This window comes from Varanus komodoensis, unplaced genomic scaffold, assembly GCF_004798865.1.
Source record: "Varanus komodoensis strain SLA01 unplaced genomic scaffold, ASM479886v1 scaffold1, whole genome shotgun sequence".
In the NCBI taxonomy this organism is placed as follows: domain Eukaryota; kingdom Metazoa; phylum Chordata; class Lepidosauria; order Squamata; family Varanidae; genus Varanus; species Varanus komodoensis.
This window is the reverse complement of record NW_025335268.1, coordinates 111,309,124-111,330,875: the sequence shown is the minus strand read 5'-3', so window position 1 is coordinate 111,330,875 and position 21,752 is coordinate 111,309,124. Positions and strand designations below refer to the sequence as shown.

Genomic DNA, 21,752 nt, shown 5'->3' with positions numbered 1-21,752 from the left:
GGGCGGCTTACAACATGATAAAATACATTGAAATACAATAGTACATAATAAATTACCATTAAATATAAAAATACAAAAAAATACATTGATTTACAAATACAAAATTAAAATTATCAGTATAAAAAGTTCTGGAGTGCTTTCCAGGGTTTCAGGCAGGCATTTTCCCAGGCCTGCCTGGAAATGCTAGGAGCTTAATATTGGTCCTTCCGCTTGCAAAGCAGGCATTCTACCACTGAACTAAGGCCCCTTTCTCCTGTAGATCTCATATCTCCACCAGATATCCCTCAGCTCCAACATCCATTCCCAGTAATTCGGAGTTTGGAAAGACATCGATTTGTTAATCAAAATCCTTAAAAGTATGCGACAAGGAAGCACTTTCTCTGCATCAGACGAATCGATCCCATAAAGGAAGCCACACCTTGAGTTTACAAGAGCTAAGCAGTGGTCCCAAGGACAGGCCATTTTGCAGAGCTTTTATTCATAGGATCACCACAAGTCCAAGACGACTTGATAGGACGTAACAGCAACGGGAACAGCTTCATGTTCCTCAGCCAATGGAATAGCGAAGAAATGTCAAAGCCTAGTCTTACGGAATAGCCATATGTATTATTTCATTTATGAAGCACACAAGAGACATTTCGTTTCGCTCCTTCCCAAGTATCATTCCATGTTTTAAAACTGCTTCTCGATTCTTCATATTTTCGAAGAATGAAACTATTTGCCAACCCTGATTACAAAACACAAAACAAAATCCCCAACTCTGAGCATATGAAACCTTTCATTTTAAGCATTTTAAATCACAGCACCATAGCGACTTATAGGAATAAACAGAATTTGCTTCGGCTGTCCAGATGCTCTCATCACCTGCCACTCTCAGTGTTCATTTGGGGACCTTCATTGCTGCGGAGACCTGGACTTTGGTCCCTAAATATATTACTTCCTGCATCAACTTATTAGATCTGTCACCGCTCCTTCCATCTCGCAAGATCCCGGTTCTTGGTCGCCGCCTTCCTCCACGCGGAACTTTCACAAGATCCTCCCGGACCTAGTGGTTCGACCCAACACACGGGCACTCATTCCTTCCTGTCGTAGTGACCATCTCGCGATATTTCTTGCGATCTCACGCCACCGAGCACTCCAGCATCGCGAGATTCCCTCGACAAGATGGTGGCGCGGTCGGCTCGTTGAGAAGAGCGGCAGGTGGAAGCGAGTCTGAAGGAGGCTCAGCTTTGCTCGGAATCCTTCAGACCTCGGGGTGTCCCGGGGTGGGGTCGGGGTGGGGAATGCAGTCGGGACAGGACTCGCCACCGCGGCTCTGAGCGCTTCGAGCCCCCCGCAGCCACTGCGGCGCCGCGTCTCTCCGTCCGCTCCCGTGGCCGCCGCTGGCGATGACCGGAGAGAAGCTGCGCTCGCTGCGCAGAGACCACAAGCCCAGCAAGGAAGACGGGGACCTGCTGGCGCCTGGCGAGGAAGAAGCGGCGGCCGCACCTGGAGGAGGAGGCGTCTTCACCGGAGGCCGGGCGGGGAGCGGCAAGGGCGGCCGTACCGGGAGCCACCGCATTTTCACCAATCACCACCGACTGCCCCTGAAGGGAGGGCCAGGGGGGTCCTCTCCAGTCGCCGGTCCCGAGTCCGACAAGTGTCCGGCGGCGCAGTTCCCCGTGCATGAGTGTGTCTTCAAGGGGGACGTGAGGCGGCTGTCAGCACTGATCCGCACACAGGGCATCGGCCAGAAAGACAGTCACGGTAAGAGATGACGCTTGGGCGCCCTTTGCCAGTCTCGATGACCCAATCACCTACTCTGACCCTATCCAGAGTTGAACCTTCCGCTGCCCGCTCCTCTGAGGCAAGGAGACTCCCTCGCTGCTCGTCCTGTGTTTGTCCCAGATTACTGTTAATCCGGTGATAGGTCTACCACTGCCAAGTTCCAGCATTCGGCTCGGTTTTGGAATATGCCTGGAAGAGTTTCATTGTCTCCCCATCCCAAGAGTTCAGCCACTCTCAGAAGAGGGGCTAGTTTTGAATGCAACCTAGAAAATCAAAACAGGGACGTCCCCACTTTATCTTGGTAAAGTCTCTCTGTCCCTGATCAACAGAGCTTGTGGTAGGATTGCAATTGCTTTATCTTTGGTGGGATATGTGTCTGCTCTTGTTCTCCTGGGGATCCTAGGGCCCTCTGTGGTAAACTTATCATGGTGACCTAACTGTATCGCAGTGACCAAATAAAGTAGCTTTAGCTTAGAAAGGCTTTGTGATGGCAGAACCTTTGTTGACCCAGTTCTGGGTTGTGTCAGACTAAGAAATATTAGGCTAGGAAGGGTCAGTGCACAACATGAGCACATGCTACTGAGAGAATTTAGTTTTGGGGTGGGTGGGAATGTAGTCTTGAGATTTTATTCATTCATTCATTCATTCAAAACTACCAAGGTCTCGAGACCATCTTACAATAAAACAAAGTGGAGCACAAATTGATTTTCTATACAATAAAAGCCTACATTAAAATCAGACTCAGACCTTTAAATAATGGGAAAAAAAAAAGTTTTAGCCTGGCACTGTTGGCGCTAGGTGTACCTCTCTGATACATCAGTTTTTCTTTTCAGTGGGCAATGGAACAAAGGTTACCTACTTACTCTTAAGCTATTTACATTTATACAAGGTAGTTGCCATTGAGGACAGAACTGTTTATCCTGGAGTTAAGGTTTCAAGTCAGCAAGACTGCTTATGAGGTTAGCCTCTCCGTTTTATTCCAGAAGCAATGCATCAGTGTAAATTACAGGTACAATTAATCCTTCCCATTACATACATGATGATAACTCTTCATATTTAAATGTGTTGGCATATCATATCTTTTAAGTAGGAATAGATGTTTCCTAATCTGTAATGTTGTAAATATATAAAACCTCAAGTGTGCAGAAAGTATGCTGCCCACTGGGTTTCTGTCTTTACTTGGGATGCCACTCTCAGCCAAAATCCTATGGATGCTTGGAAGTAATTCCTATCAATTAATGTGTTAGACTGGACAGCATGTGCTCCCTTCATCTCTACCCATGGGAAGGACTTTCCATTTTTTTTTTAATATATATATGCCGTCCTTCGCTATCGCGTCTCAGGACAGCTTACAAAATTAAAACCAATAGTCATAAAAACAATCAATAAAACAGTACAATAAAAGTACTGTAAATCAATACAGATGAATCAAAAGTGACTGTGAACCACTAAAAAAGCTAATTTTTAAAATAACGATTAAATAAAAAGGTTTTGGCCTGGCACCGAAAAGAGTATAAACATGGCACCAGGCGTACCTCTCTGGGGAGTACATTCCAGACTCTAGGCTCCACAGCAGTGAAGGCCCTACTCCGAATAGATGACCTCTCTTAGAGTGGGTTCCTGGAGTAGGGCTTCTCCCATAGATCTTAAGGGGCGTGAGGGCATATAAGGAAGGAGACGTTCCTTCAGGTATCCTGGTCCAAGCCATTTAATGTGTCTGTTAGGAATATTCCTATTCTGGAAAGAAAATTGACAGTCTTTACCATCATGTGAGGATTAGATTTTCCAATAGAATAATTGTGATGTTACCTGTATTTTTGTCCTGCAGCCGTATACTTGGATTGTAGCCAAATTTTAATATAATACTTCTTTCAAGGTGTGTGCTTCATTTTAATTCATATTTCAGCCTTTTTCTTCAGTCTGATCAGATCACACTGAACTTGTAGCATCCAGCAGTGCTATCATGGTCATTCAAGCACTAGTTTGAGAAAGGATGGTTGCCCGGTTGTAGTAGGCTGAGGGCAAAGCACAAATATTAGAAGCAACTATTGTTTATTAAGTGAACACTGGTAATTTGAGATGGAATCCATGTGTCTTTTGACCACTCACAGATAATTTCTCACAGGAAAAACTAAGGGGAAAATTTGTTTCTCTGTTCGGTCAGAAATTCAAGTGGTATTACATTGAGTCCCAGGCTATATGCATTTATTTAAGTGGCCAGAGATTCTTTCAAGAGATTATGCTTTAAAATATTGGTAGTCCAGGTGCTTTTATGTCAATAAAAAATAAAGAACAAATTATCATGAGCACTGAGGAAAGCTTTGATGTAAAGTACAGATAAGGGCAAAGAACCCTTCAGAATAATATATATATTTGAGAAGAAAGTATCAGGAAGGCTAAAGTGAGTGAGGCAAGGAGGCTGAGGTACCACCAGGATCATTCATACTGTTTTATTTTTTATATTTATATCACACTTTTTTCCAAGTAGCTTATATTATTTTCTTCCTCTCAATCTTATATGCACAACAACAACCCAGCCCAACAAAGTAGGTTGGGCTGACAGTCTGTAACTGGCCCAAGGTCCATGGCTGAGTGGGAACTAGAACCCAGTTTGCCTGAGTCTTAGACCTGTACTCTCAACCACTACACCACACTGGCCCTCTGGCATCTGTGTCCTCCCCTTCCCACCTTCCAGAATGGCTCCAAAAACATTTATGCAGACTTTCTTGCAACATTGGAGCCACAGTCAGAGCATTTCTTTCCATACCAGCGGGGATGGGGGTGGAAGGTGCACCAATTTCAGAATCCCAGCTCTGATTCAGAAATGGCACTTTCTCAAACTGGGGAGAGGAAACAAGTTGTGTACCACAGGGTTCAGTCCTGGGCTCAGTACTCCATAACATTTTTGTTATACTTTGGAGCATCTTTCCAAGGTTGGTACACTGAAAAATCTTATGACTGTCTAGACCAGTGATGGCGAACCTTTTAGAGACCGAGTGCCCAAACTGCAACCCAAAACCCACTTATTTATCACAAAGTGCCAACACTGCAATAAAACCTTAATACTGAGGTTTTAGTTTAGAAAAAAGAAACAGCCAGTACAAGCAAATACACACACACACACACACACACACGGCAGTCACTGACCGGCCATGCGAAAGCTTGGATGAGTCATGGCGAATGAGTCAAGGTTCTTGATGTCATCGCCTGGCACTGCTACTCCTTTCCGAGCATGCACATGGGCCCTATGTGCGCTGTTATCCGATGCTCGGCTGCTGGGACGATGCTGGTGCAACTTGGCTTGCGTGCCAACAGAGGGGACTCTGTGTGCCCGCTGTGGCACTTATGCCATAAGTTCGCCACCACTGGGTCCTCAAACTACAGCCTGCGGGCCGGATTTTGCCCCCCATGCTGATTTATCTGGCCTGCCTCAGAGCTTTTGGACTCGCTCGTAGAAAATGATCTCCAAGTGAGTCCAAAAGCTCTGAGCTGGCGCAGGCATACTTGGAAGGTGGGTGCGGGTGTGCTCGTGCAGGGAAGTTGCATGCAATTGTGGTCGAGCTTGGTGGGGGGGGGGGGAGACGGCCGCGATTGCGCCCGCCTTCCCTGCACGAGCATGCCCACACCTGCCGCCTCACCGAGGCTGCAGCCTTGCCGGCCTCTGTCTGCTGCCACTGCCTTTCAACTGGCCCCCTGTTGAAAAAGTTTGAGGACCCCTGGTCTAGACAGTACCACCATATTTTTCATAAAAGCTGTGGATGGTATAGGGGGTAGATACCCTCTCAGGAAAAGCACTAAAAATTGAGAAAATCCTGTTCTAATGTGGTGTCTAAAATCTTGGTACCCAGAACTGGACATAGTACTCCAGATGAGGCCTAACCAGTGCTGAATAAATGGGAAGTAGTACTTCACATGATTTGGAACTGATACTTGTATTAATGCAGCCTAAGGCAGCATTTGCCCTTCTTGCATCCACATCATCGTTGATTCATATTCAGCTTGTGATTACAACAGTTCCACGATCCTTCTCATTTAGAGTATTGCTGAGCCCAGTGCTCCCCATCTTGGAACTATGCATTTGGGTTTTTTCCCCCCAGGTGCAGAACTTGGCATTTGTCCCTATTTCATTCTCTTGTTCTCAGTCCAGCATGTGAACCTATCAAGATCACCTTGAACCTTCTTTCAGTCTTCCAGGGTATTAGCTATCTCACCCAGTGTTGTGTCATCTGCAGATTTGATAATCATTCCCTGTACTTCCTCATCCTAATTATTAGTAAAACTGTAGCCATAAAGTTGTTCAAAATAGACTGAATAACCTGGAGTGCTTGATTTTTGGCTTCTGCACAGGATCGCTCAGTTCAAAATTAGAGGCTGCTGGGCAATTGTAACATTCATATGAAAAGACTTGACTCATCTTAGCAGTTACTCCTGCAAGTAGAACACCCACTTTTTCATTTAGATATGGCTACTCAGATCTAGCAAGCTTTCCAGAGCATAGTTCAGTTTTGATGAATTTCCATAGGTGCAGCTTTAGGTTGTTGACAAGGTGCTTGGACCAGTTTGTGTAACTATCTCTTTGTTAAAATTTATTTTCGCAAGGTACAATAAGAAGAAAAAGGAAATGAAAAAGAGAATGTCAACAGTCAATCCACTAATATGGCATGTAATATCAACATTTAAACATCAATAAAAAAGTGAAAATCTGCATCGGCCATAGTCTCATCTAAGCAATTGAATTCTCAATCAAAATTTGCCCCGTCTATGAAATTACCTGTAAATTATAACATTTCTTTGACTTTAGAGATCACTGGCACATGCGCACGTGCGCGCGCGCACACAGAGTAACAATTAATTACATTGCTCATAATAAGCTTTTCATCATTGAGTAAATTATTTGATTGGCCTTCTGTTAATATAATCAGTTTATTTTGCCATTGTTGCATAGTGAGCTAATTTATTTTTCCAACCATCGACAGTTGGGCAATCTGGCTTTCCATTTTGAAGCAGTTATTACTCTGGCTGCTGTTGTCATTTATTTAAATAACTCTATCATAATCTTTGGAATACAATACTTACAAAGTACTCTGGAACAGTACTCAATTAAATATTCTTGACATTCTTTGGAAAGTCAATTTTAAGTATTTTCTGCATTTCCATGTGTATCTGCTTCCAAATTGTTTTAATTTTATCACATATGGTAAGAAGTCCCATCTATCTCTTTCCATTTCCAGCATTTTGCATTAAATTTCTTGTCCTTTTTTTGTATACCTTTTGGGGTAATACCAAGTACCTCTTATAACAGTTTTCTCTTTATGCGTGACTTGCAGTGAATTTTATATCCTTTGTCTATAAGACTTCCCATTGACAAGACTGTATTTTTTTCTTCAAAATTCTGTGCCCAACTCTTCATGCATATTTTAACTTGTTGAATTTTAGTATCATTTTTAAGCAATAGTTTATAAATTCATCCTTGGAGATGGTCTTTTTGATGTTTAATTGTAATTTCAAAATCAGATTCCATATTATGCTTTTTTCTGTTTGAGTTTCTTTTTTTTTAATCTATCAGTTGATGATAGAGGAACCATTCTGTATTTTTTCCTTCATCTTTTAGTTCTTGCTTGGACTTAATTGTCCTTGTTGGTCGACCATGTTATGAGATCATTGTTTACCCTACCTCTATTCTAGATCCTTGCTACTTTTGGCTAATAAAACTGCAGAGAAGGAATAGCTGGCTGAGCTAGGGAGGTGATTGATGCCTCCTTGAGAAAGTGAGTGATTCCATACCACCTGAAGAAGGCAGCATTGAGACTATTCCTTAAGGTATCTTCCCAGGATGTGGAAGATTCTAACCATTTTATGGTAGTGGCAAATTTTTCCCTCCTGGTTAGGGTTCTTGAGTGGGTGGTGGCAGTCAGTTCCAGGCACTCTTAGATGAGACATGCATCCATTTCAGTCAGGGTCCAACCTGGGGTTTCGGCACAGAAACAGCTTTGGTTGCCCTGTATGACCTGTGGCAGGAGAGAGAAAGGAGAGTGCAACCCTGTTAATACTCCTAGACGTCTCAGAGGTCTTTGATACCATTGACTGTGTTATCCTTTCAGGCAACTGTCTGAGCTGGGAGTAGGTAGTACGTCATTGCAGTGGTTCCATTCCTGTTTGGATGGCCAGCTCAAGAGAGTGGTGCTTGTGGAATACTGCTTGGCCCCATGGATTCTCCAGCATGGGTTCCTCAGGGGTCAATCTTATCCCAATACGGTGGTACCTCGGCTCACGAACGTAATCCGTTCCACGACTCTGGTGGCTACCTGAATTGGTTGCGAGCCAATTCAAATTCTCCCATAAGGTTCAATGTAAATAAGTCAAATTCCCCCATAAAGTTCAATGTAAATAAGGTTAATCCATTCTGACCCCTACAAACGTGGTTGCGAGCTGATTAGGTTCAATGTAAGTAAGGTTAATCCATTCTGTATTTTTTTTTAATCACAAAAATTTGAAACAAAGTAACAAAGAACAAAGTAGCAAAGTACAGTACAGTAGAGAACACTAACCTAGGTGGGGGGGGAGGTTATTGTTTGGAGGGAGAATCCAAACCATAATTGTGTGATAGTAATCGTGCTTGTGGGGGGCGGGGGGAGATGGCCGCGATTGCGATCATGCTGTGGAGGAGATGGCTGTGATCACAGGTGCTCTCATGCAGGGAAGACAGGCGCGATTGTGGGTGTGCTCATGCAGGGAAGATGACCGTGAATACGATTGTGTTCATGCAGCAACATGGTCACGATCATGGTCATCACCCAATGCGGAGTTCATGAACTGAGGCAAAATTTTTCTGAAATTTTTGTTTGAGACCCAATTTGGTCATGAACTGAGGCATTTGTGAGCTGAGGTACCACTGCAGTATTCAATATCTACATCAAATCATTGAGTAAGATCATCTGGAGTCTTGGGGTTGCCATTACTATGCTGATGACGTATGCACCTCTATTTCTTCTTTTCATTCTCATCAGATGAGGCTCTGGATGTGCTAAACCAGTGTCTGACTGTGACAATGGACTGGGTGAGGGCTAACAAACTGAAATTCAGTCCAGACAAGACTGAGATGCTGTTGGTGGGTGGTTCCTCTGACTGGATGGTGGATGTTCAACTTGTTCTGGATGGAGTTACACTCCTCCTAAAAGAGCAGGTTTGTAGCTTAGGGATGCTCCTTGATTTGTCTTTTTCACTTGAAGCTTGGGTGGCTTCAGTGCTATGTAGTGCCTTCTACCAGCTTTGGCTGGTGGCCCAGCTGCCTCCCTATCTAGACATAGTCTAATTTCTGCTTTGGTGATCTCTCAAAAAGATTACTGCAATGTACTCTAGATGGGGCTGCCCTTAAAGAATGTTCAGAAACTGCAACTTGTACAAAATGTGTCGGATGAATAAATGGAACCAACAGGTCTGAAAAATAACACCAATCCTGGAATGCTTGCCTTGGCTGTCTCTATGCTTCCAAACCCAGTTCAAGGTGCTGGGTTTTAGCCTATGAAGACCTATATGACTTGGGACCACAATACCTGATGGAATACCTCTTCTGTCCTCAATCTGCCAGAACCCTGCAGTCTGCATCTTGGGGCCTTCCTTCAACTGCCAACTCCTAGGGAGGCCCAGAAAGAAGCAACAAGATAGAGGGCCTTCTTAGTTAATCCCCTCTCCCACATTATGGAATGATCTTCCCACTGAGGTCCACCTGGTGGCAACATTGTCAGCATCAGGTTAAAACTGCACTCTATTCCTAGGCATTTAATGTCATTTAATAGCAAATGATGGGTTATATCAGCTGTTTTAATTTGGTCTAGTTTAATTGAAATTGTTTTACATGTTTAAACTGTTTTACATTCTTATTTATTGGAATTTTAACCAATTTCAAATTTGTATACTAGAATGTTATGCAGTTTTTTATTCTTGTATTTTATTGTATCTTTTACATTTTGAGAAAGTGCTGTGAACTGATCAGGGACTTTAAGCTATTGGGTGGTATAAAAATTAATTATATTAGCTATAATTTGTTGGATAGTTCTGGCTGATAAAGATGACAACAGTTTAGTGTGTCTGGGTGTGCAGCTTGTTTTCTTCTAGACATTTTAGTCTGCATTTCCAGTCAGTGCCAGCCAGAAAAGCAAAATAGGTCAAAACATCTGGAAGTACCCCAAAATCTTCCTTAATTTTGTGGCCATACTTCTGAAATTTTCTACATTTGAGATTGTATTTTTCCTCTACTATAAGGAAAATGATTGCTGTTCTCAAAAGCTGACTTCTATGTCTATTATCAAAGTTTGCTCTCAAATCACAATGGCAGAAATCCCCATAACCCTTGTTGCTATGTGTTTTAAGCTGTTAATCTAACTTCTTCAGTAACTAAGTATTTTGAAATTACCGATGTACCATCTTACTTAATTATATCATAGGAGTTTGCAATGTAGTAAATGTAAAAATATACAGTTTCCATTATCATACCTTACATAAATGTTAATCTATATAAAACTGGAGCTATGTGATGAATAAATAAAATATACTCATCAGTTTTTTATTAGGATAAATTTATTATAGGTTGTGACCTAGATCTGTCATTATTGATAACAGTGGAGACTACAGACTTTAATTAATTTTTGTAATGCCCCTTCATTTTTTAAAATATTTTTTTAATTATTCTTGTTGCATTAATCAGTTTCCCAAGAGTACAGTTGAAAATAACAATACAGAAATTGTAGTAGAGTAACTTGCCATATGATATCATGGTGTTTATTCAGATCAAGTGGAAAACAATACGGTTGTTACATTTAAATCAGCATAATGTTAAATCTGAGTTATCAGTGTGAAATTTGATATTTTGTTCTACCTTAAATTTCCTGTTGACTCATTGAAACCCCCCTTTTTTTTCTTTATAGGAAACACTCCGTTGCATCTTGCTGTGATGTTGGGGAATAAAGGTTGGTAATGGTGCACTCATATCTGCTTTAAAAGAAAATATTATTCCATAGAATATTGGAACAACTAAACTACCCAAGCCAGATTTTTTTTCCTTTGCACATTTTGAAATTTCTTGAAGGGAACAACAGAATGAGTAAAAGGAGAATTGGGTTTTTTCCCCCTTTTAATCTTCTCTCAGCTTTCTAATCAGGAAAAAAGCTGTGGAAGACAGGGCAGAAGGTGACTGAAGAATGGTCCTACTGAGAAGAGAATGCTCCCTTCTCTCTTATCCCACATCTGCTCCTTCTTGCTCCTCCGTGCCATGTTTCCTGTCATGGGGAAGGGGGAGAGTAGTGGTAGCTGGACTTGCCTACTGAACACCCATTCATACTGGCCTGCTAGTAAACTTATTGTTATTCAAACCCTCTGTAAAAATTCTTACTGCCTCAGTTAATACTTGCTAGGGAGGTACTATGGTGGCAATATATTTGTGGAGTAGATTAGAATTGTAGAGTGGAATGTATGAAAATACCACCCTTCAATTTTTCAAGAATTGTTAGTTTTGTCTGAGTTCTGGACTAAATCCAGTGGGTTGGATTCATACTTGGCTATGCTTAGAGTAGACACACTGAAATAAATGAACTTAATTTAGATAAGAGCTGATTTTGGTCCTATTGATTTTAGTGAGTTTAGTCTAAGAATGCATAGGTCTAGATTCACCTCATTAAGGCCAAAACCCGAATTTCTCATTTTTTTCCCCAAAGTCTCCTACTTGTCCATTCATCCATTAACAGGGTATCATGAGTTAGTCCCTTCCCTCCTTCCTTTAGGTTCCAAAATTCAAGGCAATAATTTGAAATACACGTTTTTTAAAAATTGAAAAATTGAAAAGTTAACAGAACAGTTTAACTTGAAATAACCTGTTATGGGAGCTAGAGGGAGAAGTCTCTGTTCATGTAAAGAGCTGAATCTAAAGTGGAAACTTCTCTGCAGTCCCTCCCTTTTAGTAAGCTGCTGGCTCTACCCTTGGGACTCCTCCTGCTGGAGAGCAAGATGGTGAGAATGCCAGAGCCCCTCCAGCTGAACAGCTTGTTTCTCCTGATGCCTCCCTACTGGGTCAAGGACCGGATTTTACACTGCTCCTTCCCCATCCTGAAAACCTTTCCATTTATTCCAAAACAAACTGACTTTCATGTTCAGTGTGAAAAACTAGGGTGGATAAAATCAATGATTTTTTAAAACAAATCATTAAAAAATTAAATCAGATTTCATAGAATCAAAGAATAGTAGAGTAGGAAGGGGATGTGAAGGCCATTGGGTCCAACCCCCTGCTGTTGCAGGATACCAGTTTGCACCATAATTAGATAGATTTTTTAAAATTCACATTTTACAAAAATACTTTTGAGGAAAAATCTATATAAAGATAGTTTTCTATTTAAGATACAATATCGTCCAAAGGTTATTCATCATGAAATAAGGCTTTTTTAATGAAATAGCATGAGACTGTATATTCATGCAGTGTTTAAATTTTTGGGTAAATTAATTCCGTTAATCCATTCACAATGTCATGCTCTTCCAGAGTTTTGTGTAAGATTGTTGGGCAAGTTTTTATTTATTTAAAACATTTGTATGCCACCCTATTATGCCACAGCACCTTAGGGCGGCTCACAATGCAAGATATTATCTAGAAGATACTATCACAGATGCTTGGTTTTGCAGTTCTGAAAACTGAATATGTGTCTGCACAGATCACATGCTCCTTCTTCACAGCAAAAATGTTATAAAATAAATATACAAAGTTGAGAAAAAAACCTTAGTCCCATTGTTCCTTTGCAAATCTATGTACATAGAATCAACCCCTTTACCTCTTAAGTGCTGTGTTTCAAAAAATTTTATGAATCAAATTAGATTGTTGGGAGTGGAATAGATCTGCATCAGCAGTTAAGTGTGAGGAAGGAGGGACAAGTAGTAAAAATGAAAATGAAACCTTTTGAGCAGAATACTCCATAAGTCTTTGAATCTTTTTGCCTATAGCTTAAGGTTTATCATATTATTCTTTAACTGGCAGAGAAAACTTATAAAGGCAACAGGTCATAAAAGAGATCCAGTTTGGGAATATTTTAATGAAGTTCCTCTACTTAGAAACAGGCATGCATGCAAAAACATAATTTAAATCTAGTCTTACTGACTAATTATTTAAATTGTGATTTAAATCTGTTCAATTTAAATCAAATCCATCCTATGAAAAACTTCACTAAGTAATCTTGAAGGAACTTGGTTCAGCCTTCCTTTGCTCCTGCTCCTCCCACTGCATGACCTGTGCTAGGTGAGAGACTGGCCCACTCTCTACACAGGGTCACTCTCCCTGCTGTTGAGGCATGAAGCTTTGACTAATTGTGATTCCTTGCTTTCCTTTGCACCCCATCTTTAGTTTCGTCACCAAGTTATGGTACCACCTATACAGAAATACTGTGTTACACAAAACCTGTGATCCTGAAGGTTTGTTTTCTTTGCCCATTTAAGACAGATTAGCAGAAATACTGCTTTTCTAATCAAAGTGATTTTTTTAAAATGTTGCCATTCAGCTTGAGAGCCAGCATATTACTGTGGTTAGAGTTCTAGACTGGGAATCATGAGATCTGGGATCTAGTACCCACTTAGCCACAAAGCTGTCTAGGTGACTTTGAGCCAGTCATTGACTCTCAGCCTAACCTTCATTACAAAGTTGTTGTGACGTTAAAATTGAAAGCAGGAAAGGGTTTTTGATTTGAAGTTGGAATCTAAGTTAAAATGTTGGGAGTCTAAGTTTTGGATTCCACAAAGCCATGGACACTCCTTTTACTTTTTTCATGCTGTATGGTTGCTTGCTAAGAATCATAGTATGGTGTAAAGTCCATGGGCTTAGGAGCTACTCTCCACCCTGGCTGAGAGATGGGGTTAATGGGCTTGCATTTTGTGGCTTCTTTTGTAGTGATAGAAATAGGATTCTCTATGGGTGAGAGCCAGGCAGGGGGAAAAGTTTCAAGAACTTGCCAAGTGAGAGTTGGAGTGAGAGTGTGAATATAGCAGAGGGGGTTGTCTTTTTGCTGTCTAGTGGGTTGGCAGGCTAGCTGATCATAACCACTGGTTGAAATGTTATGACTGCATTGGATTGTCTGTGTATGACTGGTTGATGAATTGTGCATGTGTGGTTTGAATATTTGACGGCATGTTTGCATTGCAAACAAGTACTGAATGGTGGTAATTCTTGGTGCAGCAAGATGTACATGGAACAGTACAGGCACTCAGGAAGGTGGTACCACCATCTTAGTAACTTGGGGCAGGAAGAGGGCATTAGGATTTCAGAGTATAATAGGTTACAGATGTTTATATACATTTTCCTTTTTACCACATTCTCTGGCTCTCTCTTAATCATGGATGAGGAGACTGATCTGGCCTGAACTACTGATACTTGGATGTGTGAGCTGGGTAGGGTTGAGCTGACCCATTTTTTGCTCACTTGGCTACCTGATGTACCTCCAGCATAGGCTAGAGGGCCAGGATAGGGGGCAGGGGAGTTGCAGTGATTCATCGAACTTACATCATCACCACCAGGAAACCATTCCTCCTTGGAGTAGGCCTTGAGGGCCGTAGAGACAGATTGGGCATGCTGCTTGTATACTGTGCACAGTGCTGCCTGTCATCCTTCCTGATTGAACTGGCAGAGTTGACTTATGATGTTAAACCCAAGATGGTGGTCCTGGGTGCTTCAATTTCCATGCTGATGCTGCCCCTGGAGACCTGGCTTGGGACTTCATGACATTCATGGGGCTGTCTTACATTGCCATCAGTCTGGCACATGAAGCAGGCCATACCCTTGACCTGGTCTTTGTTCTGGGTTGTGAGATGAGTAGTCTGGAAACATGGAAAGTCCAAGTTACCCCATTGTTACAGCAAGAGTGTGTTTTTGCTGAGGTTTGAACTAACAATATTGCTTCCTTCCTTCAGGGGTGAAGTGCCCATTTGGATGGTGAATCCAATGGATTTCCCAGTAGATAGGGCTGGTGATCCAGCCAAGCCCTTAGTCTCACTGTTGATGGTGAGATGCTGAGGGCTGGAGACTCAGTTGCATCCAGGTGCCCTCTCCAGCACTGTAGGCACAGCATTGTTCCTTGGTGAACTGAGAGGCTGCATTTGATGAAATTGGCTGGATGATAGCTGGAGGCCAAATGGCATAAAACTTGAAGTAAAGACAACTGAACAGACTTTAGAGGACCTAATCATGTCTGTTGCATAGCTGTGCATACAGTAAAGGAGTGTTAATTTGTTCCTTTCATTGCATCATTGAGCAATTGTCCAGCAGAGTTGTTAACACTCTGGGGGCCGGTAACACTTTTCCTAGCAGATTGGGGCCCTAGCCCCCTCAAAAGTCTGTGGTGATCCTTTTTCATCACACTTTGAGAATAAAATCCACAGTGTACTTTATGCACTTACTAGTGCAGTTCCAGTTGAGGTGTGTGATGCCACCATTTTCCTGATTTTCTGGGATCATTTTCAGTTATAATGGGCTAATAACACAGACAAGCTATTTGTAGCAGTGTGATGAACAATGTGACCTTTTGATAAAAGCTAGTAGAGGTAGTTCTCGGAGTCATAAATGCATATTTTCATGAAGGAGTGGTTTCTTGCTGTCCTCAAGGAGGCAGTAAACTATTACTGGAAAAAAACCTTCCTTGAACTAATGGTATATGATAACTACCTCCAAATGGCAAATGCCTTTTTTAGGACTGGTACTTCAGATGGTTGTTGTGGAGCTAATGGAAAATACTGGTTATTTAGATCAATTTCAGTCACAGATTTTATTTTGTTATGGGACTGAATCAGCCCTAGTCACTCTGATGGATGACATTTATTGGGAGAGAGACAGGGAAATCCATCAATTCTATTTAACTTGTCTTTTGCTTTTGATACTACTGATCATCGTATCTCCCTAGATTGACTCCCTACATTAGCTATTGCAGGCACTACGAGGTGAGACACAGAAATAACCGGATTGTGAAGACAAAAACGGCAAGCCTGTTGAAGAGTCTCAGGCAAGAAGACTTCCAGCACTGTTTCAATCAATGGAAAATATGTATGGAGCAGTGTAGAGATTGAGAGGGGGACTATATAGAAGGTGACAATGTTCCAAATGCTGTAATTCATCAATAATTTTTTAAATTACTAATCCGGTTATTTTTGTGTCACATCTCGTATGTTACAGTGGTGCCAGCCTTACCTGCAGGATCAATTGCCGGGAATACTGTTGGGTGACTATTCATTGAACCTGTGGCAATTGTGGTTCTTCAGGCTACCATCCTGACCCCAGTGCTATTTAACAACTATATAATGTCTCCAGGAGCAGTCGGGATTTGGAGCTACGTGCCATCTGTATACTAATCATACACAGCTGTGCCTCCCTGTGACAAATGAATTAGGAGAGGCTGTACAAGTCCTAGATTAATGTCTGAACTCAGTGATAGCCACATGACAGCCAGTAAAATTGGAATTGAATCCTGGAAAGTACTGCAATGGTGTGTGGTTTCTGAGTCAATGAGATACATTTATTACCTGTGCTGGATATGGTTGCACTCCCCCTGAAATACCAGGCTTGCATTGAACCTTTTTTAAATTGGTTCACCAGCTATGGCTTGTCCTGGATGGCTTAGTCACAGTAGTACAGGTACTGGTAACCTCAAGACTGGATGTACTTTTTGTGGGTCCACCCTTAAGGCTGCTCTGGAAGCTGGAGTCAGTGCAGAATATAGCATCTTGTTTGTTATCAGGAGCTGTCTCTTTTCAGTCTATAACTCTGTCGCTGAAGGAACTGCATTGGCAACCAGTGTTTTCAGCTTTCTCTCCTGCCAACTTGCCAGTCACTAAGGCCATTGGAGGACATGGTCCTAGTGCTTCCACATTGACCCATGGTCTGACTGGAGTCCACCAGGAGAAGAGCCTTCAGTGTGGTGGTCCACATTTCTGTGGAATTCCTTCTCTCAGGAGGTCAGTCAGGCATCAACGCTATGCTATTTTCTGCACTTGCTGAAGACAATTTTATTCCAGTGAACCTTTTCTTGCTAATCCAGCCATGGTCTTAATGTCATTTAAATATTTTAATATATTGCTTTTATTATTTTATTCAATGTCATATGGTTTACCAGTATGGAATCTGTTTGAATGTAGGGCAGTATAGACCTACTATAAGCAAGTAAATAAGTGAAGTGATCAATACCAATCTAATTTAAATTGAATGATAGTGCTATAGCAAAATAATCTGCTTAAGTTAGATTGCAAGACTAATGGCTTGCTTTTACAGTTCACCTATTGAAGACCTGACCTATAAACTGTTGCTTTTCTCTTATTGTATTTGTATGCTGAGGCAGCTCTCATGAGGCCGCTGGCCAGTCCTGTTCTCTTCCTGAGGGAGCTGCTCTGATAAGTGAGTTGGGCACTTTGAAAGGGCAGCTCAAGACTCTCCAAATGTGGACTGGACAGCCAAAAATGGCTTGGTGTTGCAGCAGAGAAAAGGAGAGCCCATGCCAGTCACTCCTGGGAGTGCTTGGGCACTCCTGGGTTTTATGGCAGTAGCCAGGGATAGCTCAGAAAGTACCACATGGTTTCTTGTCATTCTTGCAGAATGAATTACTGGCTGTGGGACTTGGTGTGATCTGTCACCCAGTTTCAGATGACACAACAACCCACTGTGCTCAAAATAAAACTTATAACAGCCCATGTATCCTCAGCATGGCTGGTTTGAAAAATACAGTGCACTTGTGTTTGCATGACATAACAGCCAGCTACAGATTATTATCATTGATTAATGAATTGATGTCATGTGAACCCAGTAACCTGGTTGGGGCAACACCCTTGTTTGTTATCACAGGTTGGTTGTTGTAACCCCTAAATCCCTACCCTCTAAAGTAGATTTGGTGAGTGGATAGTTGGCTGCAAGGGGAAAGAGGCATTGCCAAAATTGCCTTTCTCCCTTGTCTGCTGATAATAAGCCTCTGTTGGATCAAAGAACCTCAGTAGAGCAACATGAGTTGGATACAGTTGATAAAAATCTACTCCTTACTTCAGCTAATTTTCTTAGAAGTTATAATTAAACACTTTTAGCTGTTTGCCAGGTAGTTTGATAAGGTTTGACCATTTCTTCTTTTAAGTTTATGGAAACAATAGAACTGAGTTCTGCAAGATGTAATGGTAACTGCTATTTTGGATGCCTTAGACAAATTCTTGGATGATAAGTACCCAGTGGCTTCTAGTCATGTTCTAGAATCTGTATTATTCTCAGTATTAGAAGAAGTGTTCCTTTTGATACCCATTGCTGAGAGACATGAGCAAGAGCATATTATGGCACTCATGGCCTGTTTCTAGACTCCTCATAAATATTTTTGGCCAATATGGAAACATTCTTATGAATTACATTCAACACTCCTAAAATTATAGGCATATTTCATGTAAAATACTTTTATACTAATGTTGAATTCTAGTTTCAACTTCAGCTCTGAAGGTAATTGCAGTCATGATAGTTTAAGAAAGGTTATTATCTGTATCTTAAGCAAAACGAGTCGTGGGTTCTTACTTAACATAAATCAATACAAATGATTTTGAGGATCATTGCAGAGCAGATTGGATTGTTAAATAACCAGTATTTCAGATTTAATTTCTCCATAATCTACAGTTGTTCTGGAGGTATTGCATTGGATCCAGAAAGCTACCTAGATTCTAGTCCTGGTGGAATACATGGTACAAATTGGTCATAACTTCAGGTTTGATTTTGATGGGACTAAAGATGACTAATACTCTGGATTCAACCCAGTTGTGACATCCCAACAGTCAATTTACATTAAAACACTGCATACCATGTTTTAAATGCAAAAAATGTCCTCAGCTGGTTTGTTTTAATGTGCTGCTCAGCTGTGTGCGAATTAGAAGAAAATATTTACTTCAGAATTGTTTGTATCCATCTACAAACAATTTTGCAGAAGAGTGATTTTTGCAGAAGAGTGATTTAGTGGTCTTATTTGGAAAATATTTATTGTCTCTTCCTTTTTTATAGAATGTGCCCACTTACTTTTGGCCCATAATGCTCCTGTGAAAGTGAAAAATGCTCAGGGGTGGAGTCCTCTTGCAGAAGCCATCAGCTATGGAGATAGACAAATGAGTAAGAAATAATTTCTCTGATTGTTTAGCATAACTACAGGAAACCTATTTTGCCTTGAAAATCAGCTGTGTATTGCAAGTCCTGATTCAAGTGTTTAGATTGGAGGGGGAAACGTGAAGTCTTCCAGATGATTTGACCAACAAATACCATCAGTTCTAGCCAGCATAGCCAATGGTGAGGGATGATGGGAGTTGTAGGATATATCTGAAGGCTATAGGTTTTCCATCCCTGCTTTGGATCATGAACAGATCCAGAGAATATAATGTTTGTATTAGTTTCTGCCATAGAATCAACTAGTATTAGGGTTGGTACAGAAATGAAGCTGGCTATCACTTTATAAGAGATCAGGAATGGATCATAGGAGCCTTTCCCCAAAGATAATAGTGTAAGGGTTACATTGGCACCAACTTTAACTATGAGTAAATAAAGAGCACTATTATATTACTGTTAGATAAGCTTTAGTCGAGCTTTAGTCGACCAACCATGTTTTAAGATCAAAACCAAAAAGGCATTATGGTGGTGCTGGTATTATCATAGCCTGCTTCTCAGCTGAAAAGTTCCTGACACATAAAGTGACTGACTCATGCATGCTATAGCAGTAAAATTATAAGGCCCAGGTTTATTCAGTTGCTTTAGCCTTTTAAGACTTTCATGGCAGATGAATATTAGTTTGTTTATATTGGAATTTGCTATTTTATTCAACACAAATTATTTGTTGTTGTTGTTAGTCGCGAAGTTGTGTCCTAACCCATCGCGACCCCATGGACAACATTCCTCCAGGCCTTCCTGTCCTCCACCATCCCCCGGAGTCCACTTAAGCTCACACCAACTGCTTCAGTGACTCCATCTAGCCACCTCACTCTCTGCCGTCCCCTTCTTCTTTTGCCATCAATTGTTCCCAGCATTAGGCTCTTCTCCAGGGAGTCCTTCCTTCTCATTAGGTGACCAAAGTATTTGAGTTTCATGTTCAGTATCTGGCCTTCTAAAGAGCAGTAATTTGCTAATTATGAATTACCTTTCAAGACTAATATATTTAGTATCTGTAACTTTTATATAGTTACTTATTGTAATATTCAGATAGATTATTTATTCCTTTAATTATGTACAATTAGAAGAAAACATTTTGGGATGGCAGATTAATGTGTTTCATTGCTTTTGAAAAAAGCATCTGATCAGTAGAATGCTTATGTACAGCTCCAATGTTCAAATGATGAGAGTTTTTTTGAGCATGAAGAACATCAATGCTATGGCCGCAGCTGGGGGTGCTTGTTTTAGCCCGTATTTTAGAAATGTCCCTTACAGAATTCTCAGATTGCTATATACAGTGGTACCTCGGCTCACGAATGCCTCAGTTCACAACCAAATCGGGTCGCAAACAAAAATTTCATAAAAAATTTGACTCAGGTCACAAACTCTGCATTGGGTGGCAACCACGATCGTGGCGAGTGGGGAGATGGCCTTGATTGTGCTGCGGGCGGGGGGGAGATGGACAAGATTGCTCCCGTCTTTCCTGCAGGAACACACCCGTGATTGTACCCGTCTTTCCTGCAGGAGCGCAACCATGATCTTGGCCATCTCCCCCACAGCACGATTGCGCCCACCTCCCCCCCCGAGTGTGCCCGTGTTCACGCCCATCTCTCCACACACACCCCAGCGCGCCGGGATGACAGACATGTGTAGGGATGACAGGCAGGATCGCGGTCATGCTGGGGGCGTCGGGGAGATGGCTGCACTTGTGCTCGGGGTGTGGGGAGGAGAGATGGCCATGATCTTTGTTGTTGTTTGTCACTTTGCTTCACATTTTTCTGATTAAAAAAATAGTTGCAGAACAGGTTAACCTTATTTATATTGAACCTTATGGGGAAATTTAACTTGGCTCACAACCAATTTGGGTCACGACCAGAGTCCTGGAACGGATTATGTTCATGAGCCAAGGTACCACTGCACATTCCTTCTGACATCAGTCTGAGACTTAGTTATGAGAGAGTTTAAAGGGAAAACATGGTTGCAGCTTCACTATTTCTTAGAGCGAAATTCAGGCAAGTTCATTAGCACACACAAAGGCTTTGTACCTGTGAACATATGATATATGTATCCTGTTATTACCTGAGGTTCCAAGTGGTATCCCATCCAAATTACTGACCAGACGATAGCTGCTTATCTTCAATAATGCTGAAGCATTTCATGTTTCCAGCTTTTCATGCGTTCCATTAAAGTGTTATGAAAGTAGATTGAGGTATAGTTCACACTATATTGATGCAGATTGACTTGTACCACCAGGCCTCCATACTTTTGTGTAATTGTTCTGTAACAAAAAATGTTTTAAAGGCAGTCCAATGTCCTGAGTCTTAGGCTTAGTGGATACTTAATGTCATTATATTTGGCTTACAGTATATTCATTTAGTTACAGCACTCCTAAGGAAATTGAAACAACAGTCTAGGGAAAGTGTTGAAGAAAAGAGACCTCGATTATTAAAAGCCCTGAAAGAGGTAAGCTTGTAAAAGCTTTATCATTTGTGATTTAAGATTATAAGTCCTTTAATTTTTAAATAATTTTCTAGTAGTTACACTAAATGTGGACAAACTGGCACTTCTGCAAGTCCTGTTTGAGTTAAAGCTTTCTAGAACTGCCTTGGTCAACTTTTTGTGTATGAACTGTACCTCATCATCTAGTTCATCAGAAAGGTTGGTCAGTAGGTTAGTCACTGTGTAGAAATAGCATGGATTTTAGGCAAGACCTTGGTGACAGAATATGACCTTTTTGTTGCATGTTGCCTATTCCTACCATGGGCTTAAGTGGTATGACTTTGCTGTGGTTTGTATATATAAATATGGAGCTTCTAATGTGATGATA

The 21,752-nt window shown here is 41.3% G+C and overlaps 1 protein-coding gene across 1 annotated transcript in view; it reads left to right on the top strand.

Annotated features, from left to right (window-relative positions):
* The first annotated feature begins 1,147 nt into the window (after positions 1 to 1,147).
* Positions 1,148 to 21,752, top strand: part of ANKRD13C (ankyrin repeat domain 13C) — a 78,472-nt gene continuing 57,867 nt past the window's right edge. The window contains exons 1-4 of the mRNA XM_044440712.1: positions 1,148 to 1,746; positions 10,692 to 10,733; positions 18,794 to 18,898; positions 21,303 to 21,388. Of these exons, the coding sequence (XP_044296647.1) occupies positions 1,389 to 1,746; positions 10,692 to 10,733; positions 18,794 to 18,898; positions 21,303 to 21,388 (591 nt within the window). The 5' untranslated portion in view covers positions 1,148 to 1,388. The remainder of the gene's footprint in view (positions 1,747 to 10,691; positions 10,734 to 18,793; positions 18,899 to 21,302; positions 21,389 to 21,752) is intronic.